This window comes from Dipodomys spectabilis, unplaced genomic scaffold (assembly GCF_019054845.1).
Source record: "Dipodomys spectabilis isolate Male_0828 unplaced genomic scaffold, ASM1905484v1 ptg000054l, whole genome shotgun sequence".
Lineage (NCBI taxonomy): Eukaryota > Metazoa > Chordata > Mammalia > Rodentia > Heteromyidae > Dipodomys > Dipodomys spectabilis.
Window position 1 is genome coordinate 32,602,242 of NW_024870731.1, and position 23,245 is coordinate 32,625,486.

At 41.4% G+C, this 23,245-nt stretch overlaps 1 protein-coding gene and 1 pseudogene across 2 annotated transcripts in view; both read right to left on the reverse strand.

Moving 5' to 3' along the window:
• Window positions 1-22,316, reverse strand: part of Shq1 (SHQ1, H/ACA ribonucleoprotein assembly factor) — an 84,817-nt gene extending 62,501 nt beyond the window's left edge. Inside the window, exons 1-6 of one of the 2 annotated variants that reach the window (XM_042680192.1) lie at window positions 22,311-22,316; window positions 17,681-17,854; window positions 13,774-13,838; window positions 12,141-12,263; window positions 11,383-11,543; window positions 6,414-6,526 (exon numbers count right to left, since the gene is read on the reverse strand). In XM_042680192.1, the coding sequence (XP_042536126.1) occupies window positions 6,414-6,526; window positions 11,383-11,543; window positions 12,141-12,263; window positions 13,774-13,838; window positions 17,681-17,823 (605 nt within the window). In that variant the 5' untranslated portion in view covers window positions 17,824-17,854; window positions 22,311-22,316. Of the gene's footprint in view, window positions 1-6,413; window positions 6,527-11,382; window positions 11,544-12,140; window positions 12,264-13,773; window positions 13,839-17,680; window positions 17,885-22,310 lie in introns of those variants that run through there. The other variant, XM_042680191.1, reaches the window with a different exon arrangement.
• On the reverse strand, window positions 2,029-2,650 carry LOC122107884 (annotated as a pseudogene).
• Window positions 22,317-23,245: the final 929 nt, after the last annotated feature.

The following is a 23,245-nucleotide window of genomic DNA, read 5'->3' on the forward strand; positions in this document are numbered from 1 at the left end:
ACTACAAATCCCTTTTATGCTTGTCCCATGGCTTGAATGACACATGCATGCCATTATATCCAGTCACTGTGTTTTTCCTGTTGCTTAGGACAGCATTGAGCCCAGCCTGTGGACTGGCCTTTCTCTTTGATTCCCCAATTTTTACCTCTCAAGTTGCTGGGATTACAGGCTTCAGCTACCACACTCAGCTCAGAAACAGTGTTCTCAAACAAGCATACATGTTTGATTTTGATATGGTGAAGAAATAAAGTACATAGTGAACAAAACTAAAGAATTAGTATCTTGAAATGGGAATCCCAATATTCATTTTTATCCCATGCATAGCACATATAAGACTGGGATAACAGATGTGAGGAGAGATGACAATTTCTACTTGGATGGGGCTGACTTTGATGAGCCCTTTCTGGACCTACAGAGCTCTGTGCAACAGGAAGTATGATAGTAGTATGATCTCAATAGAGAGACACGAAGAGTCACGCACATTAGGCGTGACACAGGACAGTGGCATGCACGGTAAGAGGAAAAAGCTTTGGACATGGGACCACAGAGGACACACAGGAGACAGCAGGAGAGCCATCTGGAAAGATGCTGGCTTTCCTCCAGGGAGACTGTGATGGGAAAAACCAAACTGGCTTCATAGAATAGCATTCCTAACACCTCTGCCTCCCACCTTCCCTCAAAGAAGCTACAAATCATTCTAAATAAAATTTCACTAACTCAGCCCATTTGTATGTACATCATCCATATTCTTCTATTACGTTGGAAAAGACATTTTATCCTTAATTTTTAAGTTTTTTAAAAAAATTTAATTTCTTGTTAGTTGGTAGATGAAATTGCCCTAAACCACTGAGAATTACTGAGGTTTTTGCATAGATTTCTGTATGTCTAGGATCCTTTTATCAAGGCAGTAACGTGCATTAAGTCCCAGCATGGGCCATTAAACTACAGGCATTTACTTTTTTTTCTATTAGCAATTTTTGCTTTAATAAATGAGTTACATTAATACCTCATATCACACAAAAAGCCAAATTACACTGACTTGTTTACAACTCAAAGCTTATTCCCAATACACATTCCAATATATTTGTCTGTAAATCAATGCATTTTTTTTTGTTTTTAATTTTTTTTACATTAACTTTTCAACTACAAACCTCAAATAACCAAAAAATGTTCCAAGGACTAGCATAACAGGATTCATAAAACCCAAACTGACTAGATGTGTTCTCACAAGATAAGCTGATATAAAAATAAACTAACTTCTCTATTATCACAAGCACCAATCATGTATATATAGTAATGGTTTTTGGCTACTAACTATTCTAGTTCTAGTTCCAAAAGGAAACAATTCATTTTCAAAGACTCGGCAAAATCAATGCCTTGTCACTTCCATGGAGCTGCTGCTGAATTCAACAGGTAAAGTATCCATCTTGACTGATTAGATCAGCTTGTACTGATGTTGGGGAAAAATAATTTTGGAGTAACACAGAAGACTCACTGCTTTCACACATAGAAATGATTTTTGAGAAATATAAGCAATTGACTAGCTATTTCTAACATAAAACAGACATTGTACAGTATAGCTAAAATTTACATGTAGCCTCAGAACTGAAGGACAACTTAATTCCAACTCCAATTTACCAGTATTATGTATGTAGGAATTAGCTCAAAGAGGAAATCCTGTCTGAGTGGTCATGTAAAAAACATTCATAGTTAGCTGTGTGTTTGGTGACAATGGATCCATGGCAGGACTTAATGCACGTTACTGCCTTGATAAAAGGATCCTAGACATACAGAAATCTGTGCAAAAACCTCAGTAATTCTCAGTGGTTATGGGCAATTTCATGCCACCAAGTAACAAGAAATTAAATTAAAAAACAAAACCAAAAATTAAGGTTAAAATGTCTTTTCCAACATAACAGAAGAATATGGATGATGTACATACAAATGGGCTGCCAATGACAACTATGTGTTGGTTCATAACAAATCTAAGACTATTAGACAACCAAACACTGAACCTTCTTGTGGTTTCTCTTATATGCAGAATTCACTATGGTAGTTAGGTCCTTTTGCTGGTTTCCTGCAAGTCTGAAGTTGTGTTTCTTGTGTCATTGCTGGTGTTCCCCATCCTCAGAGTTGCTTTTGTTTTCTTTTTCTTGCAGTCTTTATAATCTTCATCTCCTGGAAATTTCTGGCACTGTTTGGAGGATTTCTTTGAAGCATAGGCCTTTTTCCATTTTGAGCTTCTTTCTAGTTTTTCTTTTGCCTTCTCCATCTTCTTCTACTCTAGTGCCAACCTCACTGACTGTATCTGCAGTATTTCTGACTTTTCCCTCAGTTTCTGAAGAGCTCTGTTGTTGAATTGCCTGGTATCCTGGGCTAGTTTCTATTTCCCACAATCCTTCATTAAATCCTTTCCATTTGTTTGACTTTCCAAACTTATTTTTGTATTATTCCTTTGGTGGAAAAAGGTCTTTGGGACCTAGAAATGCAGTTTTATGAGTACCACAAAAGAAGATAGGATACTTGTTCACTGGAGGCTTCGCGGCTCCCCAAGGCAGTTCATCAGTCCCGGTGGGCCAGTGCAGGTACTGCCCTTCATCTTGGAGAAGACAAGGTCACCCACTTTGTACTCCTGCAGATGCCTAGACATAGAGAGGCTGTGCCCCCGCAGGCTGAGGGGTTTTCTCTTTGTACTGTCAGCGAAGTAAGAGTTTCTTGAACATGATTTAAGGGTGATTCTGTCCTTAGAATGTATTATTTTCAAAAAAAAATTTTTTTTGGTCCTGTCGTGGGGCCTGAACTCTGGGCCTGGGCACTGTCTCTCAGCTCTTCAGCTCAAGGCTAGCTGGCACTCTACCTACCACCTGAGCCACAGCACCACTTCTGACTTTTTTTTTTTTTGCTTATGTGGTGCTGAGGAATCGAACCCAGGGCCTCATGCATGCAAGGCAAGTGCTCTACCACTGAGCCATCTTCCCAGCCCCCTATTTTCAAATTTTTTAATGCCTCTAATTCAACAAGCAGTCACTGAATGCCCTTGATGGCAGAATCTAGGAGTCAAAGATCAGTAACAGTCATGATCATTTAGACTGCTCCTGCCACCAAGGACTCCACAATTCACTAGGAACCATGGACACAAAATAGAGAGCAGGGTTCTAACACCATGTGGTGAAGACAAGACAAGCTGCCACAGAGGAGCACTGGGGAGGCCTCCTTTGCCAGTCTAAATCCAGTGCTATAGGTGGGTGATGGCTGAATCCAGCCTTGGGCAAATGGGGAAGGGGAGAACCAGCAGGAAAAAAGCAGGAGTGAAAGGAAGGAATGCACGTGAAACCACGTGGCTTGGAGAGGGGTGATATACAGCCTTTTTCGTTGCAGTAGTGCAAAATGCTGGCAGAGAGTGGCAAAAAGTAGTGACAGAGGTGGCAGGTCCAGGTCATAGAGAATTTCAGAGATACCAAGAAGTGAGAGACCTGTGCATTATTCACAACACCCAGTATACTGGAAGCAGATCTTCATGTGGGTACATCAGTGGGTGGGTGGTTTTGTGGTTGAGGAACTTGGAAGTGTGGATTGGAGAGATGTCAGAGTGCTGGTTACAAAGCCGGACATAGAGGAGGGACACAAAGAGATGAAGTGAAGGTAATAATGCAGAGACAAATGACACAGCTTCCTGACTGACTGAATGTGTGGGATAAGAAAGGAGTCAGAGATGAATCTCAGCTTTCTAACCTCAGTGACTGGAGTGAAAAATAGGGCACTCAACCAAGTGAGAAAATTCATGAAGACTTCAGAGGTAAATGATGAGCTCAATTTTGGACACACTGAAACAGAGGAGTCAAAGGAATGCCTGGTCACTGTCCACGCCTTCAAGCTGCTTTATCTTCATAGTCCTTGTCACAACACAAGTTCCCTCTCCCCCAACAGAGTGCAAAGACCTGCCATGCTCACTGTGGTTTCCTTTGCCTGGCATGCAGTCCATTCAAGCAAATGCTTGTTGAGTCAATAAACACACAAATGAGACTGAGTGAAGTTTTTATTCTAAGGCTATTTCCTACGTTTGGTATTCTGAATAGGAAACTATCTTGGATGCATGGAACCCAACTCGCAGCCTCCTTGTCGCACCAGCATGATTACTAGATCCACTCTGTATAGCCAAAAGCCACATCAATCTATCTTTAACAAATTTAAAATAATGAAAAATTATTATTTAAAATGGTACTTCAAGCCAGGCCTTAGTAGATTATGCCTATAACACTAGCTATTTGGGAAGGGGGAGGGAGGGACCAGAAAGATTGCAATTCAAGACCAGTCTGAGCAAGAAGTTCACATGGCTTCATTTCAACCAGGAGCTGGTACTGCCAGCAAATACTTGTCATCCCAGCCCCACAGAAAGTTGAGGAAGATCTCGACTGCCAGAGAAAGTTCACAAGACTCTATATCAAAGGCTGGGCATAGCGATACATTCTTGTTATCCTAACTATAGAAAGAAACGTCAACACTAGGATCAAACCTCATGTTAGCCCATGTTAGCCTAGGCCAGAGACAGACAGACAGACAGACAGATAGACAGACGGACAGAATCTAAAAACAACTAAAGCAAAAAGGGATGGCGATATGGCTCAGCAGTCAACATGAGGCCCTGACTTCAAACTTCAGTACCAATAGTAATAATACAAACCAAACCACACTGACATCAGATTTTCCAACAATAACAAAAAGACAAAAAAAACCTTAAAAATAACATAAATCCATAATCAATTATGTCTATTTTTGGAATGTATAAATCTCCACATATACAATATACAATGTACTCTACTTACTGTGTTCTGCTTAGGCTTTCCTAAATTCCAGCCACTGCAGAAGCACTACTACTTGGGATAGAACACTTCATGCATACAATTAAAGAAAATGAGCTTCTGGGTAAAGAAAAACAGAAGATGGGGGGGGGGGGGGATATGTGCTGCTTAGAATATCACAGTACCAACTATAAATTTCAATTTCCTAATTCTCTCAGGCCAAAGGCTTATTCTTCTAGTTTTAAAAGAGGATAAGCAGTTCTTCTAATTAAGCTCCCTCCCATTTGAAATTTCAGTCTTGCAAAGCTCATTCTGTATTCATGCTAGACCCAGAAATTTGCTGACAATGAAATTTCCACTTTAAATATTCAGCATGATTTTAAATGGGTTTCTTCAAATTACTCTTCAGTGGACCTTTAAAGCCACAATTGGAGAGATAAAGGTAATTAGAAATGGCAATGTAAATGGAGTTGAATCTCTCAGATGTCCTCCAAAATCTAACGGACTCTGCTCTTAACCCAGCTTCCCTTAGGACATAAAATGGTTCAACCATTCATCATCACACATCACTCATTCCATTTGCACATCACAAGATAGATTTCTGCCATTCCAATTAGTATCCCACTGTGTCACAGGAGATAGAATGTTAATCACAAGAGCAACAGCAGTTAAACTGAAATAGTGTACATAAAAAGGAAACACGGAGTGACAAATGGAGAGTCTCTTTTCAAGTACTGGCCAAGTCATTTAGTAGTAGTGTGACCCTAGGCAAGTCACTTAACCTCTTTTCCTCATCTGTTGTACAAACAGAATTAAATAATCCCACAAGGGCACTAGATAAGTGGTAAACATTGCACAAACATAAGAGAAAATGATGATTACAGCTGCCTATGGAACTGCTGAGAACTTGTGAGCCTACAGCATGGTAAGAACACTGAGTTCTACCTCAACACATAATGTCCATTCTCCAACCATTCCAGAAGAGAAGAGGCAAGTATTCACAGGGGGCTGGTGACAATTTGAAACTACCACAGCCCATGAGAGACTGCATAATTTCTAATTATATTCCTTCCTTGTGCAAATATTAGCTTTACAGAGACTCATCACGCTAAAGACATAACTACTGTCAGTGGGAAATACAGCAAACCTCAAAATTAGGTTCTATTTATAATGCTACTACAAAGGACAATTCTTTGTCCATTTGAAACAGACCTCGATATAGGTAGATGAAAGTGTTAGGAAGAAATGGATGAGCAAATAATGCAGCACAGGCCAATTCTTAAGGAAAACCAGATATAGCTTCACATACCATCCATCACAATAAAAAGTCTACTTAGAAGTCTGGGTATTCAGTGTTTCATTTTAAGCCTGGTGAGAAAAACCTTAAGAACATATTAGAAGAGTTCTCAGTTGCTGGGGCGAACTACTACTCAATATCAGATTCCAAATATCACCAAGGAACACAGAACAGCTGCAGGTTAAGAAGACGTCGGTGAGGGTTTCAGCCATCACTAATTTCATGACCCCCATAACCTACATGCCCACTACACCTAAAGACACTCAAAAAACGTTTTTTTAAGTAAAATTTTTAACTCTCTAAAACTCAATACTCACAGATAATGATCTGGATCAAATTTTGCCAGCTCAGCAGCCAGGCGTTTCTGCCTTCGCTCAGCAGCAGGCGTGAAATCTGGATCTTTAACATCAATAACCTCGCTCAATTCATCCTAAAAACAACCAGAAAAGGAGAAAATAATTGCTATCACCAATTTTTATCACCTAAAAAAAAAATCAAAGGTTTTTTTCTTTTTTTGGGAGGGGGAGGAGTAAAAAAAAAAAAAAATGCCCAAGCACACAAAGAATTGAATACAGCAAACTAGGATAGTGCCTGTGACATTACAATTCGTATCTAATGAACTTTGTTAAGCACTTACTACTCCCGAGGTCCTTCTGGAGACTTCCATGTGGATTATCCCATTTAATCCTTACAATAAATGAACTTACTCATATCTATTAGGGTTATAAAAGTTTAACATAGAAGCCAGAATGGAATAAACTCAAGCAAGCAAGCAGGAACATTTAATTCCTCATCCATTTCCCACTTACTCCTGGAGATTTCAGAGCTATGTCAGAGTATCAGACATCAACAGAGACTTTTCCTTCTCCTTCAATCTCCCTCAGCTTGTCTCTGCAAAGAATTACCATAAAACATAAAACCAACTTTATGAACTGATTGAAAATTATCTATGGACAATGCTCATGTAGACAATTTTCCATCTGAAAATTTAGAAATCTAATCCTAAGTGGGAATTCACTTTACTGTGACTTCTTTATCAGGATGATACATGTTAACATGTGGCATTCATCCCCCTATAATAGGTGTGGAGGAGGAAGCTGCACAGGATACTACATGGTCCACCTGTGAAGCACAGACACCTCACACAATGTAAAGTATTTCTAAAACTGTGCTCTTGCTTTTCCTTAGTTTCCTTCAAGCTCCCACTCCAACTACCAACCCCAAATGAGGAAGTACAGAAACTGAAAAGACGTAAGCTAAAAGAAACCAAAGGAAATAACAAGGCAAACTTAAAAAAGATGTGTCAATGGAATGACAGGTTAGCACCTAACAGCAGGTTTAAAAATGGATGGCTGTAAGGCAAACTCACTAAAATTAGTGAGCTACCCTGATTTAGTAAAAATGCCTAGGAAACAGTTTCCTCATACACATTTTTATACAATATGAAATTTCTTGTCTATCACAATCCTTTTAGGTCAGATAGCAATATTCAATCTAAGTACACTTGAATATAATGATGGGGTCCAGAGACCTTTTTGGAAGCTATGAAAGCAGTATAGCTTAATGCTTCCAAGTATCAACATTCTGAACAAACCAGATTGCTGGCTCCCTAAAAACTTTTAAAAATCTGCATTCTAAAAACACCTTTGCAATCTACTTTTGGGGGGATCTGGAAACTTATTTTCCTACAGAAAGACCATTATAAATAGTAGTTAAGATTCTCAGGGAAGTCTTCAAGTTTTCTCAATTCATAAGGAACTTGCAATTCATAAGGAACACGACATACACAGCAGTACACCCGTGGGAAATACATTTTCTCCAGGTGAATCCATTAGAAACATCTCTTCTCTGACCAAGTCCATGTGGATTCTTCCTCTTTCACTTCATATCCACACCTGCCTAAACCTCACAGTGAGTCACAGCCTGGGCCAGGGAGCTGAAACAGGCCTTGGGGTACTAAACTCACAGAGAAGAACACTATGGGAACCATGTCCTGTCCTTGGATAGCAGAGTCACTCCCCAGTAACCTAAAGTCATCTCTTTCCTCCTAGCCCCTAGGAGTCCTCTCCTCTCTCCCTGCCACACTTCTGGATGCTTTATGGTGAAGGAGAAAGCGTGTCTTGAGTTAGATGAGCCTAAATGTAAGTCCTAGCTGCAGTTGTATCAGACAGCATCACTGAATCTCTGCTTGCTCACATGACATGAGTGACATTTCTATTACAGTGTGGGAGATTCGGTTCCTCTTGCTTCTGTTGCTGCCACCAATTACCAGAGACTTGGTTGTCTACTACAACACATATTTATTATCTCACAGTTCTAGGGGTTAGAAGTTCAAGATCAGGATCGATGGGTTAAAGACAAGGTGTCAGCCGGGCTACATGCCCTTGTGGAGGTTTATAGGACAATTGTTTCTTTGCCTTTCCAGCTTAGAGGTTGTCCCTGTCCTTCACTTGCAGCCCACAGCATGACACCATTGCTCCCTTTGCTTCTCGTACATATGACCTTCCTTCTTTGTCTCCCTGTTATACCTTTGAGTAGATGGGGCCTACCCAGATAATCCAGGGTACTCTCTAGATCCTTGGTTTAATTACAAAATACCTTTTACCAGGTAACATCTTCAGATTCTGGGGATAAGCACAAGAACACCTCCTTTAGGTGGAGGAGAGAGATGACAATCATTTGGCAACATGGACAATTATAAGGATTTATTGAGATAATATAAGTAATCAAGCATAGGCTTAATATACTTAATAATACTCAATAGTAGGTTCCTTCCTATCTCCTTTACCCACTGACTAACTTTCTACTGAGAGTTAAGATCCTCCTCTGCTTCACTAATGGCAATTAAAAATGGAATTACAGTAAAAATCTGAACTTCTGGCTATAATAAGTGAGGCTTCATAGATAACCCCACAGTTGAGGAAAAACAGACGCTAGTAACCAGACAAATTCTCAAAATCTAACTGCACTGAGAACAAATCCAGATTCGGCAGAGTCCCTCATCACCTAGCCTGTCCTGCCTTTGAAACTCAGGTTTCCCTTTCCGATTGGCTCAAGTACACTCAAGCCACACTAAACTTCTTTCCGTTTTTGGAACATATCCATTCATTCTTCATCTTGAGTGTCTGCATTTACATTGCCTTTCTCATCCCGAACTCAGAGAAACATCCCATCCTCAGTAGGTCTTCTCTAGGCATCCTAACCAAACTAGTATCCCTGCCTGGGATATCTCCAATCACCCTTCCCATTCACCTGTCACTCAGCCATCATTTTGTATCCTTGTTTACATGTTAACTGTGTATCTCATTCCATGAAGATAGGGGTCTCTCTATCATCTTTATCACTGTGCAATAGCACTGGGTGTAGTAGTCAATGTTAGCCATTAATCAGCACAGAGTTATGTGAGGCCTGCCATAGGCTAGGTACTGTCTGAGAAGTGGAATGGAAATCAAGTAACTAACACATAGATAAGGTCCTTGCTCTCATGCAGATGAGGACTGATCTTTGCCTTGACTCAGGGCTTCCATATACAGATACGCAACATGTATATAGATGAGCCCAACCGTTCAAGACAGGTCTTGCTCTTTGCACAGCTGTGCACTGTAGTCCTGCTCAAACTGGACCCAAAAAGAGAAGCCAAAAAAAAACAAAAACCTAAAAAGCAAAGTTAGCTTGAAATTTAAAAGGTCTAAGGTACAACCTAAGGGAAGGAAAGTTGGAAAAAAAGTCTGAGCCATCAACCAACCAAGTGGGAAGGAAGAAAACAGTTTTAAACCATAGCATGGATTCCTCATTTTCTTTTTTGCTCAAAGAACTGCTATGGTCACTAGTCATGAAAGCTATTTAAAAGACACTACCACGCAAAGTCCACAGAGGATTTCAATCAGGCTAACTTCCATTGAAACCACAGGCAAGGCAGTGTCAACCAGAGAGAAAATGAACTGTGTGTACAACCACCCAGCGGCTCTCCTGGAAACAAAGACCTCAGTTCCCCAGGCAAGTCAAGGGAAGGGAAGGAACAGCAAGGCTGGCATTCTGCAGCTGCTGGCAGCAGTGGTCCCAGGAGCTTGCTGGGCTAGCGCCCAGAGACTCGAGGATTGTGGTTGCTGGCAGCCACCATTGCCAGAAGCCTGTTGTGCAGCTTTGACTTTGAGGAGTTAGGGCAGTTTTCCAAAGACACGCTGGTGTCTGCCAGTAATGTTAGAAAAGAAAGGAGTGTGTGCATGTGTTTGTGCTTGTTGGGGGGAGGGGGCAGGGGAGAATGGTAAAAGATAATTTGTTTCAGCAAAAATATTTATACTTCTTCCCATTATCAGCATAGAATACACAAGTTTATAAGCAATGGCGTTTAAAAGGTTAAAAGGAAAGACTATATCCTTTGTAAGGTTTTAAATTATTCAAGAAAGACAAGATACCTGGGTTGCAGTTTTTTACCTTTACCTTTGTATTTATTTTTAATGGCTTCCTTTTTCTTTATTGGATGCTCTGTAGATGTCATACAGGTCTAAGAGCTATTCTGTTACAATGACTTTTTAAAAACCTGATCAGAATCAAGGTCCTGGTCCAGAGCTCCCAAGCAGAAGCATTAAGGAATGGGAGGTATTCCTCCAATATCAACAAAACCCAGAAAATGAGGTTCTTAGACTCTTTCACAGGCCAAACCCAGAGCATAGGCCTGGGCTAATCCAGGAAACCTCTGCTGCATCTCGCTCAGTACAAGGTAACCAGCAAAGAACTGGAGGAATCATCCAGCTGAACCCAGAGGGACTGATGGAACTGCAAAGAGGATGGAGACAAACAGGTGCTGCGCAGCTGTAGATAAGGCTGGCCTACTCATAGGGAGAGGTGGGCAGTACTAAAGCAAGGTGGAAGTAGAAACCCAAGGTTCTTTCCTGAGCAGTGGGTCAGGTAGCAGCTGGCAGTCTCAACATGTCTCTTGACCCTAGCCTGGCTAAGGGTTCACCTGTTGTAGTTGCTTTTGGTGAGCTGGGACTCCCCATCTTCTAGCTTGGACTTGAGATGCTCTTTGTAAACCATGATGTTTCCAGGCCACTTGCTGATTGTCTGCTTCTCACAGACCCAAATTTCCAGTGCAACCTGCTGAATGAGCCGGAAGCCATGCTGATAAGCACCACACTCACCTCAGCCTCACTGATGGCATTAGCCAGTGTATCTATGGTCTCAATGTCCTAGTGATCCATGAACTCATCCGAGAACAGGCAGAACTGAAACTCAAATACGCAAATAAGAAAACCTTACGCCTTGAGCTCTTCCAGGACACCATACCTGCAACCGCTGAACCACTCCCGATCGCAGGTTTCCAAATCCATAGTAGCACTGCCGGTTCAAAGCACTGTCTGGCACCTCCTCATAGGGGGTCTGCTCAATGTCCCAATCAAACTCCTCATCATCATCTTCAACCACATCTTCAGAAACCGCAGAACCACCTCATTGTGTTAAACAAAATTTTTAAAAAATTGGGTAACAGGGAGGAAAAAAGTATAGGAAAAAGTGTCTGAATGTGTGTACTACAAGTACAGCTTCACTATTCTTGATGGTCAAAGCAACAGAACAAACCCATATGTTCAGAAGGAGGAAACAGAAACAAATGTGGTATCTTTAGAAAACAGAATATCACATAGTGATAAATGCTACAACATGGATAAACAAGAAGTCAAAGAAAATTAATCCATACTGTTAAAGACAGGACAAGGTAACTAGGAACGAGATATCAGATAGATCCCAGGGTGGTGGAAATAAGTATTTCAGTTCTTGACCTAGCTAGTGTTCATATTTAGTAACTCAATCAGCTTTTTACTATGGCAAGATGATCTTTTACTTGGTCCAAAAATGTGACTAGTTCACTAAAGTCACTTATGTTTCTTATTACATATCAAATAAGTGATTTTCACATGACTACTTAGCTTGTCATCTGAAACATTTTCTCCCATTTCCTGTTTTCCTCTAAGTATGTAGGCCATTTCAAGTACTTTCACTTTATTTTACATTTTATCATTACATCTTCCAAATCACAGTCAACATACCTATTTCTTCCACAAGTGGTTTGGCTGTCCTGGATTTTCTTGGTGCAAGAAGAGCAGTTAACATGTTCAGCCCCTCAAAATGTTGGCCAGGAGTTTCTTTGGGCAATCGAATGGTAAAAATTCCTTAAAGGCAAATTTATGCTTAATCACATCAAAACAGTCAAAATTTCACAAATATACCTAAGAAATACAGCCTCAAACAAAAAAAAAAACCTAAGGGACAACACCCAAAACCTGAGTTCAAGGCCCATGCACATGCACACGTGCATTCACACACATATACACATACACACACACACACACACACACACACACAACCAAAACAACAACAACATAAAAGTAATTATGGCTTAATAGAGTTTCTTCACTATCTCAAGAGACAGAGACACACAGTCTATCTATGGCAGACCTTTAATCTACCTACTACTTTTCTCTCCTTGACTAGCCTCCCTTATAAACTTATTACAATGCTTACTAGCCTTTTGTTTAGTGTTTGGGTTTTTTTGAGACAGGGCTTGCTATGCAGCCAAAGCTGGTCTCAAACTCAAAATCCTCCTCCCTCTCAGCCTCCCAAATGCGGGAATCATATTTTGTGCCACTAAGCCTAGCATCTATGTTTAAACTCTATCTTTAACACCGAGAGCAGTGAATTGCATCCCAATAAAACAAATGCAATTCAACTCCTACATCCATAACCTATCTAAACCTTTAACATGTAGTAATTGTTTCAATACACAAAGTAACTGTAATTACTGTGGAAAAGGCAGTTTCCCTGAGACTTCACCACCACATTAATTACAATAACTGTGAGTGAAAACTCTTCTACAACTTCTCATCCTACTTCCTTCCATTATCCTCATGTACTGAGGCCATAAACAGCCATTCAATAAATGATACAGAAGTACACAGGATCCCCTTGATCCAGATCCAGTGACAAAGGAAAGCATTCTAGAAAAGGAAAATAAATGGTTTTGTGGCTAGTTAAAATGTGGTATTTATAAAATCATGAAGGAGAAAAAAAATACAATTAGCCTTTAAAAGCCACCCAAGGATAGCTATTCTCTCAACTATTTGTCACTGAAATTTAAGTTTAAAAATTATACAAGAGGGCTGGGAAGGTGGCTCAGTGGTAGAGCGCTTGCCTTGCATGCCTGAGGTCCTGGGTTCGATTCCTCACCACCACATAAGCAAAAAGAAAAAAGCCAGAAGTGGTGCTGTGGCTCAAGGGGTAGAGTGCTAGCCTTGAACTGAAGAGCTGAGGGACAGCACCCAGGCCCAGAGTTCAGGCCTCACAACCGGACCCAAAAAAATAAAATAAAATAAAATAAAAATTATACAAGAAAGGGTCTATTCAAAAGCTTATAAATTATCTATACATTTTATAATCAATTGTCTTGCACATTCCAATTTTCACTTTTAAACACCTACTAAATGTAGAAGCATGAGCCAATAACTAATTCAACTTTACTTTGAAGATTACTGTGAAATATTTTAAAGAACTGAGGAAATTATAATTGTCCAAATATCCAAGAATACCAGGGACTGAACACTAAGAGAGACTAGGAAAGATGGCAATTGCCAGACACCTCAAGTCCTCATAATGTCTTCAAAGACAAAAATGCAAAGACAGTACCTTTATCTGCTTCATAGGATCCCTGCTCACTTCCATTTTCTACAACTCTTCCAGGAAGATTTAATCTGCAGATTTAACACAAGTTTTAAGTCCTTAAGTTATAAAGCAATGAAAATACAACATGTTTATCCATCAAAATCTACAAACATTTTAAGAGGAAGTTCTTCAGCATTTCTTTCACATTTTACAAACTAAATAACCTAGATTCCTTCCCCATGTAAATAAAAAACTTTCCATCAGAACAGGCCAGTCATCAAATAGATACTGAATAAAACAAAAGCCAGAACAAATAGGTATCACTATAATTACAGTAATTCCTCACCCCCTTTTTTGGCAATACTGAGTTTGACCCATCATGCTTACAAGGCTGGCCCTCTACCACTAAGCCACACCTCCAATCTTGTTTTCACTGGTTATTTTGTAGACAAGAGTCTTGCTTCCTATTTTATGCTACCCATCATTGCTGGAGTGATAGGCATACACCACCACAACTGGCTTCCTTCTGCTGAGATAGAGTCTCTTAGACTTTTCTGTCTGGGCTGGCATAGAACTGCAATCCTCCCAATCTGTGTCTCATATAGCTTAAGATGATGGGTTCATACCACTGCACCCACAAATGGTTTGAGAAAAAAAATTAGCCAACTTTTCTGCCTGGGAAGGCATTCTAAACTTCCCAAGTATCTAGGATTACTTCTCTCTTTTTAATAAACAAGAGAATTATTTATATAACTGGTGCCTGACATAGAAGATGCTCAATAGAAGTATACTAACTTGATTTTAGGAGAAAACAGGAAACAATAAACAACAAAAACAACTGTTGATATAAGGCAAATTACCTTTAACTTTTTGGTAGTACTAGGGTTTAAACTCAGGACTTCATGCTTGCTAGGCAGGTACTATACTGCTTGAGCCATACCTCCAGCCCCAAAATTCCTACTATAAAAAAGACAGAAGCCAGGTATAGGTGGCTCATACTTGTTATCGTACCTACTCAGGAGGCTGAGATCTGAGAATCACAGTTCAAAGCCAGGCTGCAACAGGAAGAGCTGTGAGAATCTTATCTCCAATTAACTATGAATAAAGCTGGAAGTGGAGCTGTGACTCAAGTGGTAGAGCACTAACCTTGAGCACAAATGTTCAGGGACGGTGCCCAGACCCAGAATTCAAGCCCCAAGACAGGCATTAAAAAAAAAAAAAAAAGGCAGAAAGCAAAAGTTTTCCTCAAAATTCATGACTACTACATAAGTTCTTTTTTCTTAAAGGAGGAGAACTGTTTTTCTGTTTTGCTTCCAGGTGAACTCTTTTTCAAGCAGCCTTCCACAGAACTCAGAAAGAATTGTTCCAACACAGAAATCTGATTGGGTCTAGGGTTTCTATCCCTTAATATTCAGCTGGCTTCTGCAGCTTTTCATCAACACAATTAAAAAAATAAAAAGTAGTACTGTGCTTTCTGAAGTTAGGTCCTAAAAGGTGATAGGAATTCTACCATTAGCTGGAATTTCTTGTTCTTTAAAATGGTAGCAACTTGGGCTGGGAAGTTGGCTTAGTGCTTGCCTCACATGCATGAGGCCCTGGGTTCGACTCCTCAGCACCACATAAGCAGAAAAAAGCCAGAAGTGGTGCTGTGGCTCAAGTGGTAGGACACTAGCCTTGAGCTGAAGAACTGAGGGACAGCGCCCAGGCCCAGAGTTCTTCCCCCATAACTGCCAAAAAATAAATAACTAAAATGATAGCCACTGTGTTATCAGGCCAACTCTCCTGCAAAACACAAAAAAGACAGATAAAGAAGCCACACAAAGAAGCCCTAGGGTACTTCAAAGGAAAACACTCCTCCACTTCCAGCTGTTTCCACTCTTTACTATTCACATTCTAGGTCCAGCTATCAAGTGACCACAGTGGCACTAAAGCCTTCAAGCCAGAACAGACTAGCCAAGCTCTTAACCAAATTCCTTACCCACAGAAGCCAGGAGTCCATAAAAATGACTGCTGACATTTCACACTTTGTAAGTTTGGTTGGGTTAGTAGGTTCAGTGAGCCCTCCACATACATAGTGCTAATATGTATCTCCCCAGTTTCTGTGGTTTCAGTTTCCTGTCCAAGATCCAGACACAGTACAATATGACATGGTGTTTTCAGGGAGAAAGAGGCTATATTCACATAAACTTTATTAGAATGTATTGTTAACTTGTTAGGTTCATTATTATTATGAAACCTAGATTATAAATTAAGTTTGATCTTAAGTATGTAGGTGTAGGAAGGTATACATAGGGCTCAGTACCATCCCTTGTCTCAGGTCTCCACTGAGGGCCCATTCCCATAGACAAAGTGGACACTGTTAAGTTAGTAAGCTAGGATCTGATGGTTCGGCCCCACTGAGCCAACCTGATTAGAAGGATGTTTAGTGGGAAAGGGGAATGTGAGACAAAGCAGTCTTTTCTGTCAAACCAAAGTACCTCCATCTTGTATATTGATATTTCCTGGAATTATTTGCATTTTGACTTCAATTGTAATGATTATTTGTACGATCTGGGACGAGCCAACTATGCTAGGAATATGAATCTTCATCAAAGGAGTTAAAAATAAACTGCAAACTACTAGGTGTGCTGCTTGTGACCAGCAAGCCATGTTAGGAACATAAATCTTTATCAATGGAGTTAAAAGGAATAAGACTCTTTGAGTAGATTTCTATTGACTTCATCTACCTCCTCCAACTATATCTGTCAGCCACCCCATTCCCAGCCTTGCTCCCAGTCAGCTGTGAGAGGAAAAAAACAAAAACAAAAACAACTTTGATAAGAGTCAAAGAAGAGCCCCCTTCCTAACCTTGGTAATCAACTCTACTTAGAATGCGAGTCTAATTCCTTGAAGAGGAGGAGGAGGGACAGTTTGGAGCCTTACAAAAACCTAGCAGACTTCCCTGTCCAGTGTGCCTGCCTAGCTGTGGATAGAGTAAGGGTGCTGCATCCTTCAGCACAAAAATAAAAGTGCCTTGACGAAATCTCTTGTATTTTTTGTGTCTAATTCATTAGTCACTGCAGAGCCGTTCGTTGTGTGTTTCTAATAGGAAGCACAAGGGATTGGCAACAAACGCAGCCTCCTGAAGAATGGAACTTAACTAGGAGCGCGTTTCAAGTATCGCTGCCGAACAATCAACCAAGGTGGCACAGCACTTTGCACATCACACCGAAGGTGGGTGACTAGCGTCAGCTACGGCTACTTTTAGTCTGCGTGGAGAAAAGATCCAATTCGACGGGAGCTGGGTGCCTCTCGCGGGAAGAACGTGGAGCAACACACCCCAAAATCCAGGGGGAGAGGGGCCGGCCGGACAGTGAAGCAGCCGGGCATCGGGGTCGGGGAGAGCTTCGCTAGCTTGGCACGGAGGTGCCAAAGAAGGTGAGGATTTCAGGAAGCAGAGGATGGGAAGCCAGCCAGGAGCGCTGGCAGGAGTCCGAAAGATTCAGGACGGGCCGGGCAGGACCGAACAGGAGGTGGGCGCGCGAGTCCGGGCGGGGCAGAGGCGGGAGAGGGAGGCTTCGAGACCCAGGGCGTCCTGGAGACCCAGGGCGTCCTGGAGACCCAGGGCGTCCTGGAGACCCAGGGCGTCCTGGAGACCCAGGGCGTCCTGGAGACCCAGGGCGTCCTGGAGACCCAGGGCGTCCTGGAGACCCAGGGCGTCGGGCCGCGGGCCCGCGACGTAAGGCGGCTCCGGGGAGCGCGCGCGCGGGCGGCGGTGTGGGAAGGGATCCGGCGTCCGCGGCCGCCCGGCCGCGCTCCCGTCAGCCCCGGAGAGGCGCGGGAACGGCGTCGTCTCCGTGGAGAGCGGCTCCCGCCACCAGCAGTCACCGAAGGAAGACCCCCACGCCGCAGGGTGCGCACCCCACAGACGCCATGCCCGCCCGGGACTCGCCTGAGAAAGTACGGCTGGGCGTAGAACTTAAAGTCCACGCCCTCGAAGTACACGTCGAACTCCGAGACGCGGGCGTAGGGCACGCGGATGGCGACCGTCAGGAAATCGGGGTCCTGGCTGAGGTCGAACGCGGGGGTCAGCATCGCAGCTGCGCCGCACGCGGGGACTGCACCGCTCTCCCGAAAGCCCGCACGCGCGAGCACCCGCGCGGTCAGCCACGGCGCTTCCGCTCGAGGCGGAAGTGCTCGCGCGTAAGACGGAAGTCCTGCCTCCTCGCCCGTCTCCATGGAGACAGGACGCTTTTAAATGGCCAGGCGGAGCTTTCAAAAGTTGGGGCGCTAGAGGCTCGCGCGTGTAATCTTAGCTATTCAGATCTGAGTATTGCGGTTCAAAGCCAGCCCAGGAAGGGACGTCTGAGAGACTCTTATCTCCAATTAAACACCAGAAAGCCGGAAGAGGATCTGTGCTTAAATTGGTAAAGAGCTTGCCTTGAGCAAAAGAGCTCAGAGACAGAGCCCAAGCCTTGGGTCCAAGCCCCACGACCGACCCCCCCAATAAAATGTTCTGGAGAGAGTTTATTATGCTGGGACACACGAGTTTTATCCAGCCGAAATTTGTGTAGAACAGAAAGAAGAATCCCCCTTTTTTTTTGGGGGGGGGGGGGTCTGGTCGTGAGGCCTGAACTCTGGGCCTGGGCGCTGTCCCTCAGCTCTTCGGCTCAAGGCTAGCGCTCTACCACTTGAGCCATAGCACCACTTCCGGCTTCTTTTCTTTTTGCTATGTGGTGCTGAGGAATCGAACCCAGGGCCTCACGCATGCAAGGCAAGCGCTCTACCACTGAGCCACCTTCCCAGCCCCAGAAGAATCCCTTTTAAGCCAACAAAGGGTCTATAGAGGTTCTTAGAAATGATTTTAATAAGCAGCCACCCTCAGCTCACACTTCTAATCCTGACTGCTCTGGAGGATGAGATCTGAGGATTAATGGTTCAAAGTCAGCTGGAGAAGGCAATCTTGTTTAGAATCTTATCTCTAGCCAGCAAAACCCGGAAATGGAGATGTGCCTCAAGTAGCTAAGAGAGCACAGAAGCCCTGAGTTCAAGCCCCGCTAGTGGCACAGAAATAAATAAAAAGGAAATTATTTTAACAGCATTGACTTGGCAGGTCAGACAGACCTGCATTTGAGTACATTTGAGTCCCTTTTCTGCTGAGTTCCTGCTGCATGACTTTAGGAAATGTGCTTCAGGAATCTGTACTATAGAAGACGGCTAACACCAAAGCCTAGCTTCTTAGACATGTAAGGATGGCAATCAAATTGAAACCAGTGTTTTAGATAGAGTCCAAACCCCACGAATTCCACATCATGTCCTGCCAATCGACTCTATGCCAAATAAAGGACCTGGTGAAAGGCTGAGAAAGAAAAGTTAGCACATGGTAGCCATGGGAAGACAACACGTGAGTACATCTTTGGTGTACAGATGTGAACTTTAGGTTTATAGACAGAGATTGGGGGGGCGGGTGGAGAAGAGGAATGCAACTATTAAACAGTCCTATTCAGAACATGGCCTGGTTTATGATTATCTTTAGTCCTTGTTTGGAGAAGTGGTGATTACTGTCATCCTCACGGAAGACAAATCACCTTGTTTTATAGGGGATCTGTACTAAGGAGGCTTTATTGTTCCTAGAGGAAGTTTTGGTTCCTTGTCAGAAGGCTCTTCCAGTTCTTCCCAGAATCTAAGGTGATCGCATAGTATCTGCAGAGAGAATAGCTTACAAAAAAGTGCAGATAGACATGCCAAACTTTTATAATTAATTTGTGGACGCAATTGTGTTTCAGAAAAACACAATTCCCTCAAGTGTGAATGTTTCTCCATCATAAGGGAAGGGAATCATAGTGTTGGGCAATCTGACTTTTTTATGATCTGGGACTTGAACTCAGGACCTAGGCTCTGCCCCTGAGCTTCTCTGTACTTAACGGTAGTGCTCTACCACTTGAGCCAAGAACTATTTCCAGCCTTTTCTAAGTAGTTTATTGGAGGTGAGAATCTCATGGACTTTCCTGCCCAGTCTGTCTTCAAACTGTGATCCTCAGATCTCAACCTCTTGAGTAGCTATGATTACAGGCGTGAGCCACCAGTTCCTGACTTGCAATCTGCCTTTTGAATCAGTTACCTCCATTGAAATGTTGTCCCTTTGTACTTAGTCCATTTCATTGTTGTTGCTGTTATTTTTCTCATTTCTCCTTACACTTGTCAAAGCTCTTTTCTGCCTTTCCCCCCTTCCTCCTCTTTACTGGATATTCTCCCTTTAGTCTATATTCTTCATACTTCCCAATGTTGCTTCTACTGGTCTTCCTTTTCTCCCATGTATTCCCTTGGCCTGCCCTTCTCATTCCCTGTTATTCCATTCCAGAAGCTAGCATGGTCCAAGTATAGTATTTATCGCTTGGTTTTAAGTATCTATAAAAACATTTAAAGTCACCTTCTAGGACAGTGAAGATAACCAAGTAACTTCAAATGCCTTTTCAGCATCTGTGGGGTTTAGTTTTGTTTGCTTGCTTTTTGTTTTATGATTTGAAAGGGACAATCTTGAAACTTTCTTTAAAGTATTAATGGGCTAGACACCAATACCTCATTCAGGAAGATGGGATCTGAGGATCACTGTCTGAAGCCAACCCAGGCAGAGACTCTGATCTCTAGTTAACCACTGAAAAAAAATAGAAGTGAAGTGGTGAGCAAAAAAGCCAAGGGATAGTGCCCAGTACAGGCACAAAAAAATAATAAAATATATTAATGGGACCTAACATTCATCACATACTTAACTATGTGATAAGACCGCTGTAACCCTTCTATGACCTCATTTTCCTGTTTGACAGACAGCTCTATGATGAAGGCTTCATATATCCCCCCCCCCCCAGTATGCAGGACCCCATAGCCACAAAGTGGTTCAATAGGGGTTGAAGCCCCAGAAAGTCTGAGTACTGGGTCCAGGCTCTAAACTACTAAACAATAGCTAACAGTATCATCGACCCCTTATTTTCATAATCTGAGGCAAGCCTGCCTGCTTTGGACCAAACTAAACCTTACAAATAATAGGCACTCATAATATTGCTAATGAATTGGGGCCAACCTAGATTCAGTAAGGCCCTAAAGAGGTCCCTTGAGAGATGTCTTTGGCTAAATTATTTCAAATTAACTTCTCTAGGAGGAATCTTTACATCTACCATGGGACCTCCTTCCTGTAGGTCACAAACATTAATATTTTTAAATTATTAATGCCAGAGATTTAGCTGAAACAAGCCATCCTAATTCTAGCCACAGGAAACTCTAATTAAAAGCACTTACAAACTGGAGCAATACTTTTCCTGTATACTTTATTATATGTGTTTGGTAATGCGCACACACATACACACACACACACACACACACACACACACACACTATTGCAATTTGTGCTGCTATTATCTGTTAGAAATAAATATTTTATTTGCTGCTATATGACAAAATGCTTGTACTTAAGACTATATTTTCTTTCTTGCACTTGTATTTTATTGCAGACTATTATACAGCATCATCTTGTTTTGAAGAGAGGGACTTTCTGAATTCTCTTTACTTTTGTATTCCTAGTTAGTGGTAAATCACACAGAGTATAAATTCACTCTTCCTTAAAAAGCATAGGCTAGATGCCAGCGGCTCACACATGTAATCCTACTCAGGAGGCTGACACCTGAGAATCATTGATCTAAGCCTCTGCCTGAGACCCTTATCTCCAATTAACCAGCAAAAGGCTAGAAATGACAGTGTGGCTCAAGGGGTAAAATAACCTTGAGGGGTAAAAAAGGAGGGGGGCTAAGCGAGAGCATGAGGTTCCTCCAAGTACTGGCACAAAAAAAAAAAAAAAACAAAACTATAGAGCAACTTTGGTTCTCTTTCCTTTTCTCCAAAGATGATCCTTCTAGCTACTCTTGAAGATCTTCTATATTTCTACATGTATTTCTGTGTTCTCTGTGACTTTATGTCAACATATATTTTATTTAAGTTTATTACCATGGTATAAATATAATTCTGGAATATGCTTTTTCTTTACTTGAGAACTTTGTTGAGCTATAGCTATGCTGATTTATAGATCAAAATGAGTTCCTATTTCTGGACATTGCTTAAGAATAAAAATATTATTTTAACATTTTATGTTGTGTGTATGAAATTTTCATCATTTTTGAGACAATTCAATATTTTTTTATTTTTACATTTCTGTAAGTCCTACTTTGGGCAAAACTTTTGAGATTTTTAAAAAATAGGCTTTATTTTTTCTTTATGGAGGACACATATTTAGTCTATCATCTTTCATGATAGTAAATTATTCCCTCTTCTGGCATAACAAACATGATTGTGATCTGTAAATTTTAGAATTAAATGTTAAATAAAAATGGCAATTATAAACTATTCTAATTTCCATTCATTATCAAATTCTTACATTGGGAAGTCTTTTAATAGTGAAATATACCATATTTCCAGAAGGGGGCGTGTGCCTGGTAAATGAACACCACCAACTAAAAGAACAGGATTTTAACCTCTTAAATTTTAACCTGGAAAATGTTTTCTGGTATTAACCATGCATGCCCCTGGTTTATTACCGGAGCTGTGCAGGGGAGTGATGGGTTCTTGCAGCTGTCAAGCTACATGTTAAACACTGCTATTACCTTTATAGACAACTTTTCAGATTCTCTTTAAAGAAGCATAGGAAGATTTTCCAACAAAAATGGTGCCATACTCTACATTTTACTTTTTTACTTAGTATGTAATCCCATTAATCCCACTCGACTACATTTTTTTCCAAGAATATTTATCCATAATTATATATACTTGTACAAGTACTTATCAGTACTTGTAACTTTAGAAAAAAACAGAACTGAACTCAGGTGATTCATTTTGAGAAAAGAAGAATGAAATCATTCTTCTAAGGCCATAATCATAAATATAGATTAAAAAAAAGAACTAGAACAAGCCAGGCACCAAGGGCTCATGCCTGTAATCTAGCTACTGAGGAGGCTGCTGATGTGAGGATCAAGGTTCAAAGTCAGGCAGCACGCACGTGTGCACACACACACACACACACACACACACACCTCCTAGAACAAGAATATGAAAGATATTAGATTACACATTTTGAAGTTTAAAAAATATCCTTTATTAAATGCAATAGGGTTAGCTATCCTGAGTTGTAAGATTTGAGGTCATCTCTACTATGGAAGGGCTTGGGTGAATTCATGTGCACCCAACAGATATATGAAGAACAATTAAAGAATCTAAGGACATAGACAGTATATAGACAGCTCCACAAAACATGAGTCAGATACTGGTAATATTCCTAGTGGTTTCCAAAATACTTTTTATTTAACTGTAGTTTGTTGGGGGCTTTTTGTTGTTGTTGTTGTTGTTTTTTATGGTTGTAGGGCTTGAACTCAGGGCCCGGGTGCTGTCCCTGAGCCTCTTTGTGCTCAAGACTATTGCTCTACCACTTTGAGCCACAGCACCATTTCTGGTTTTTGAGTGGTTAATTGGAGAGAAG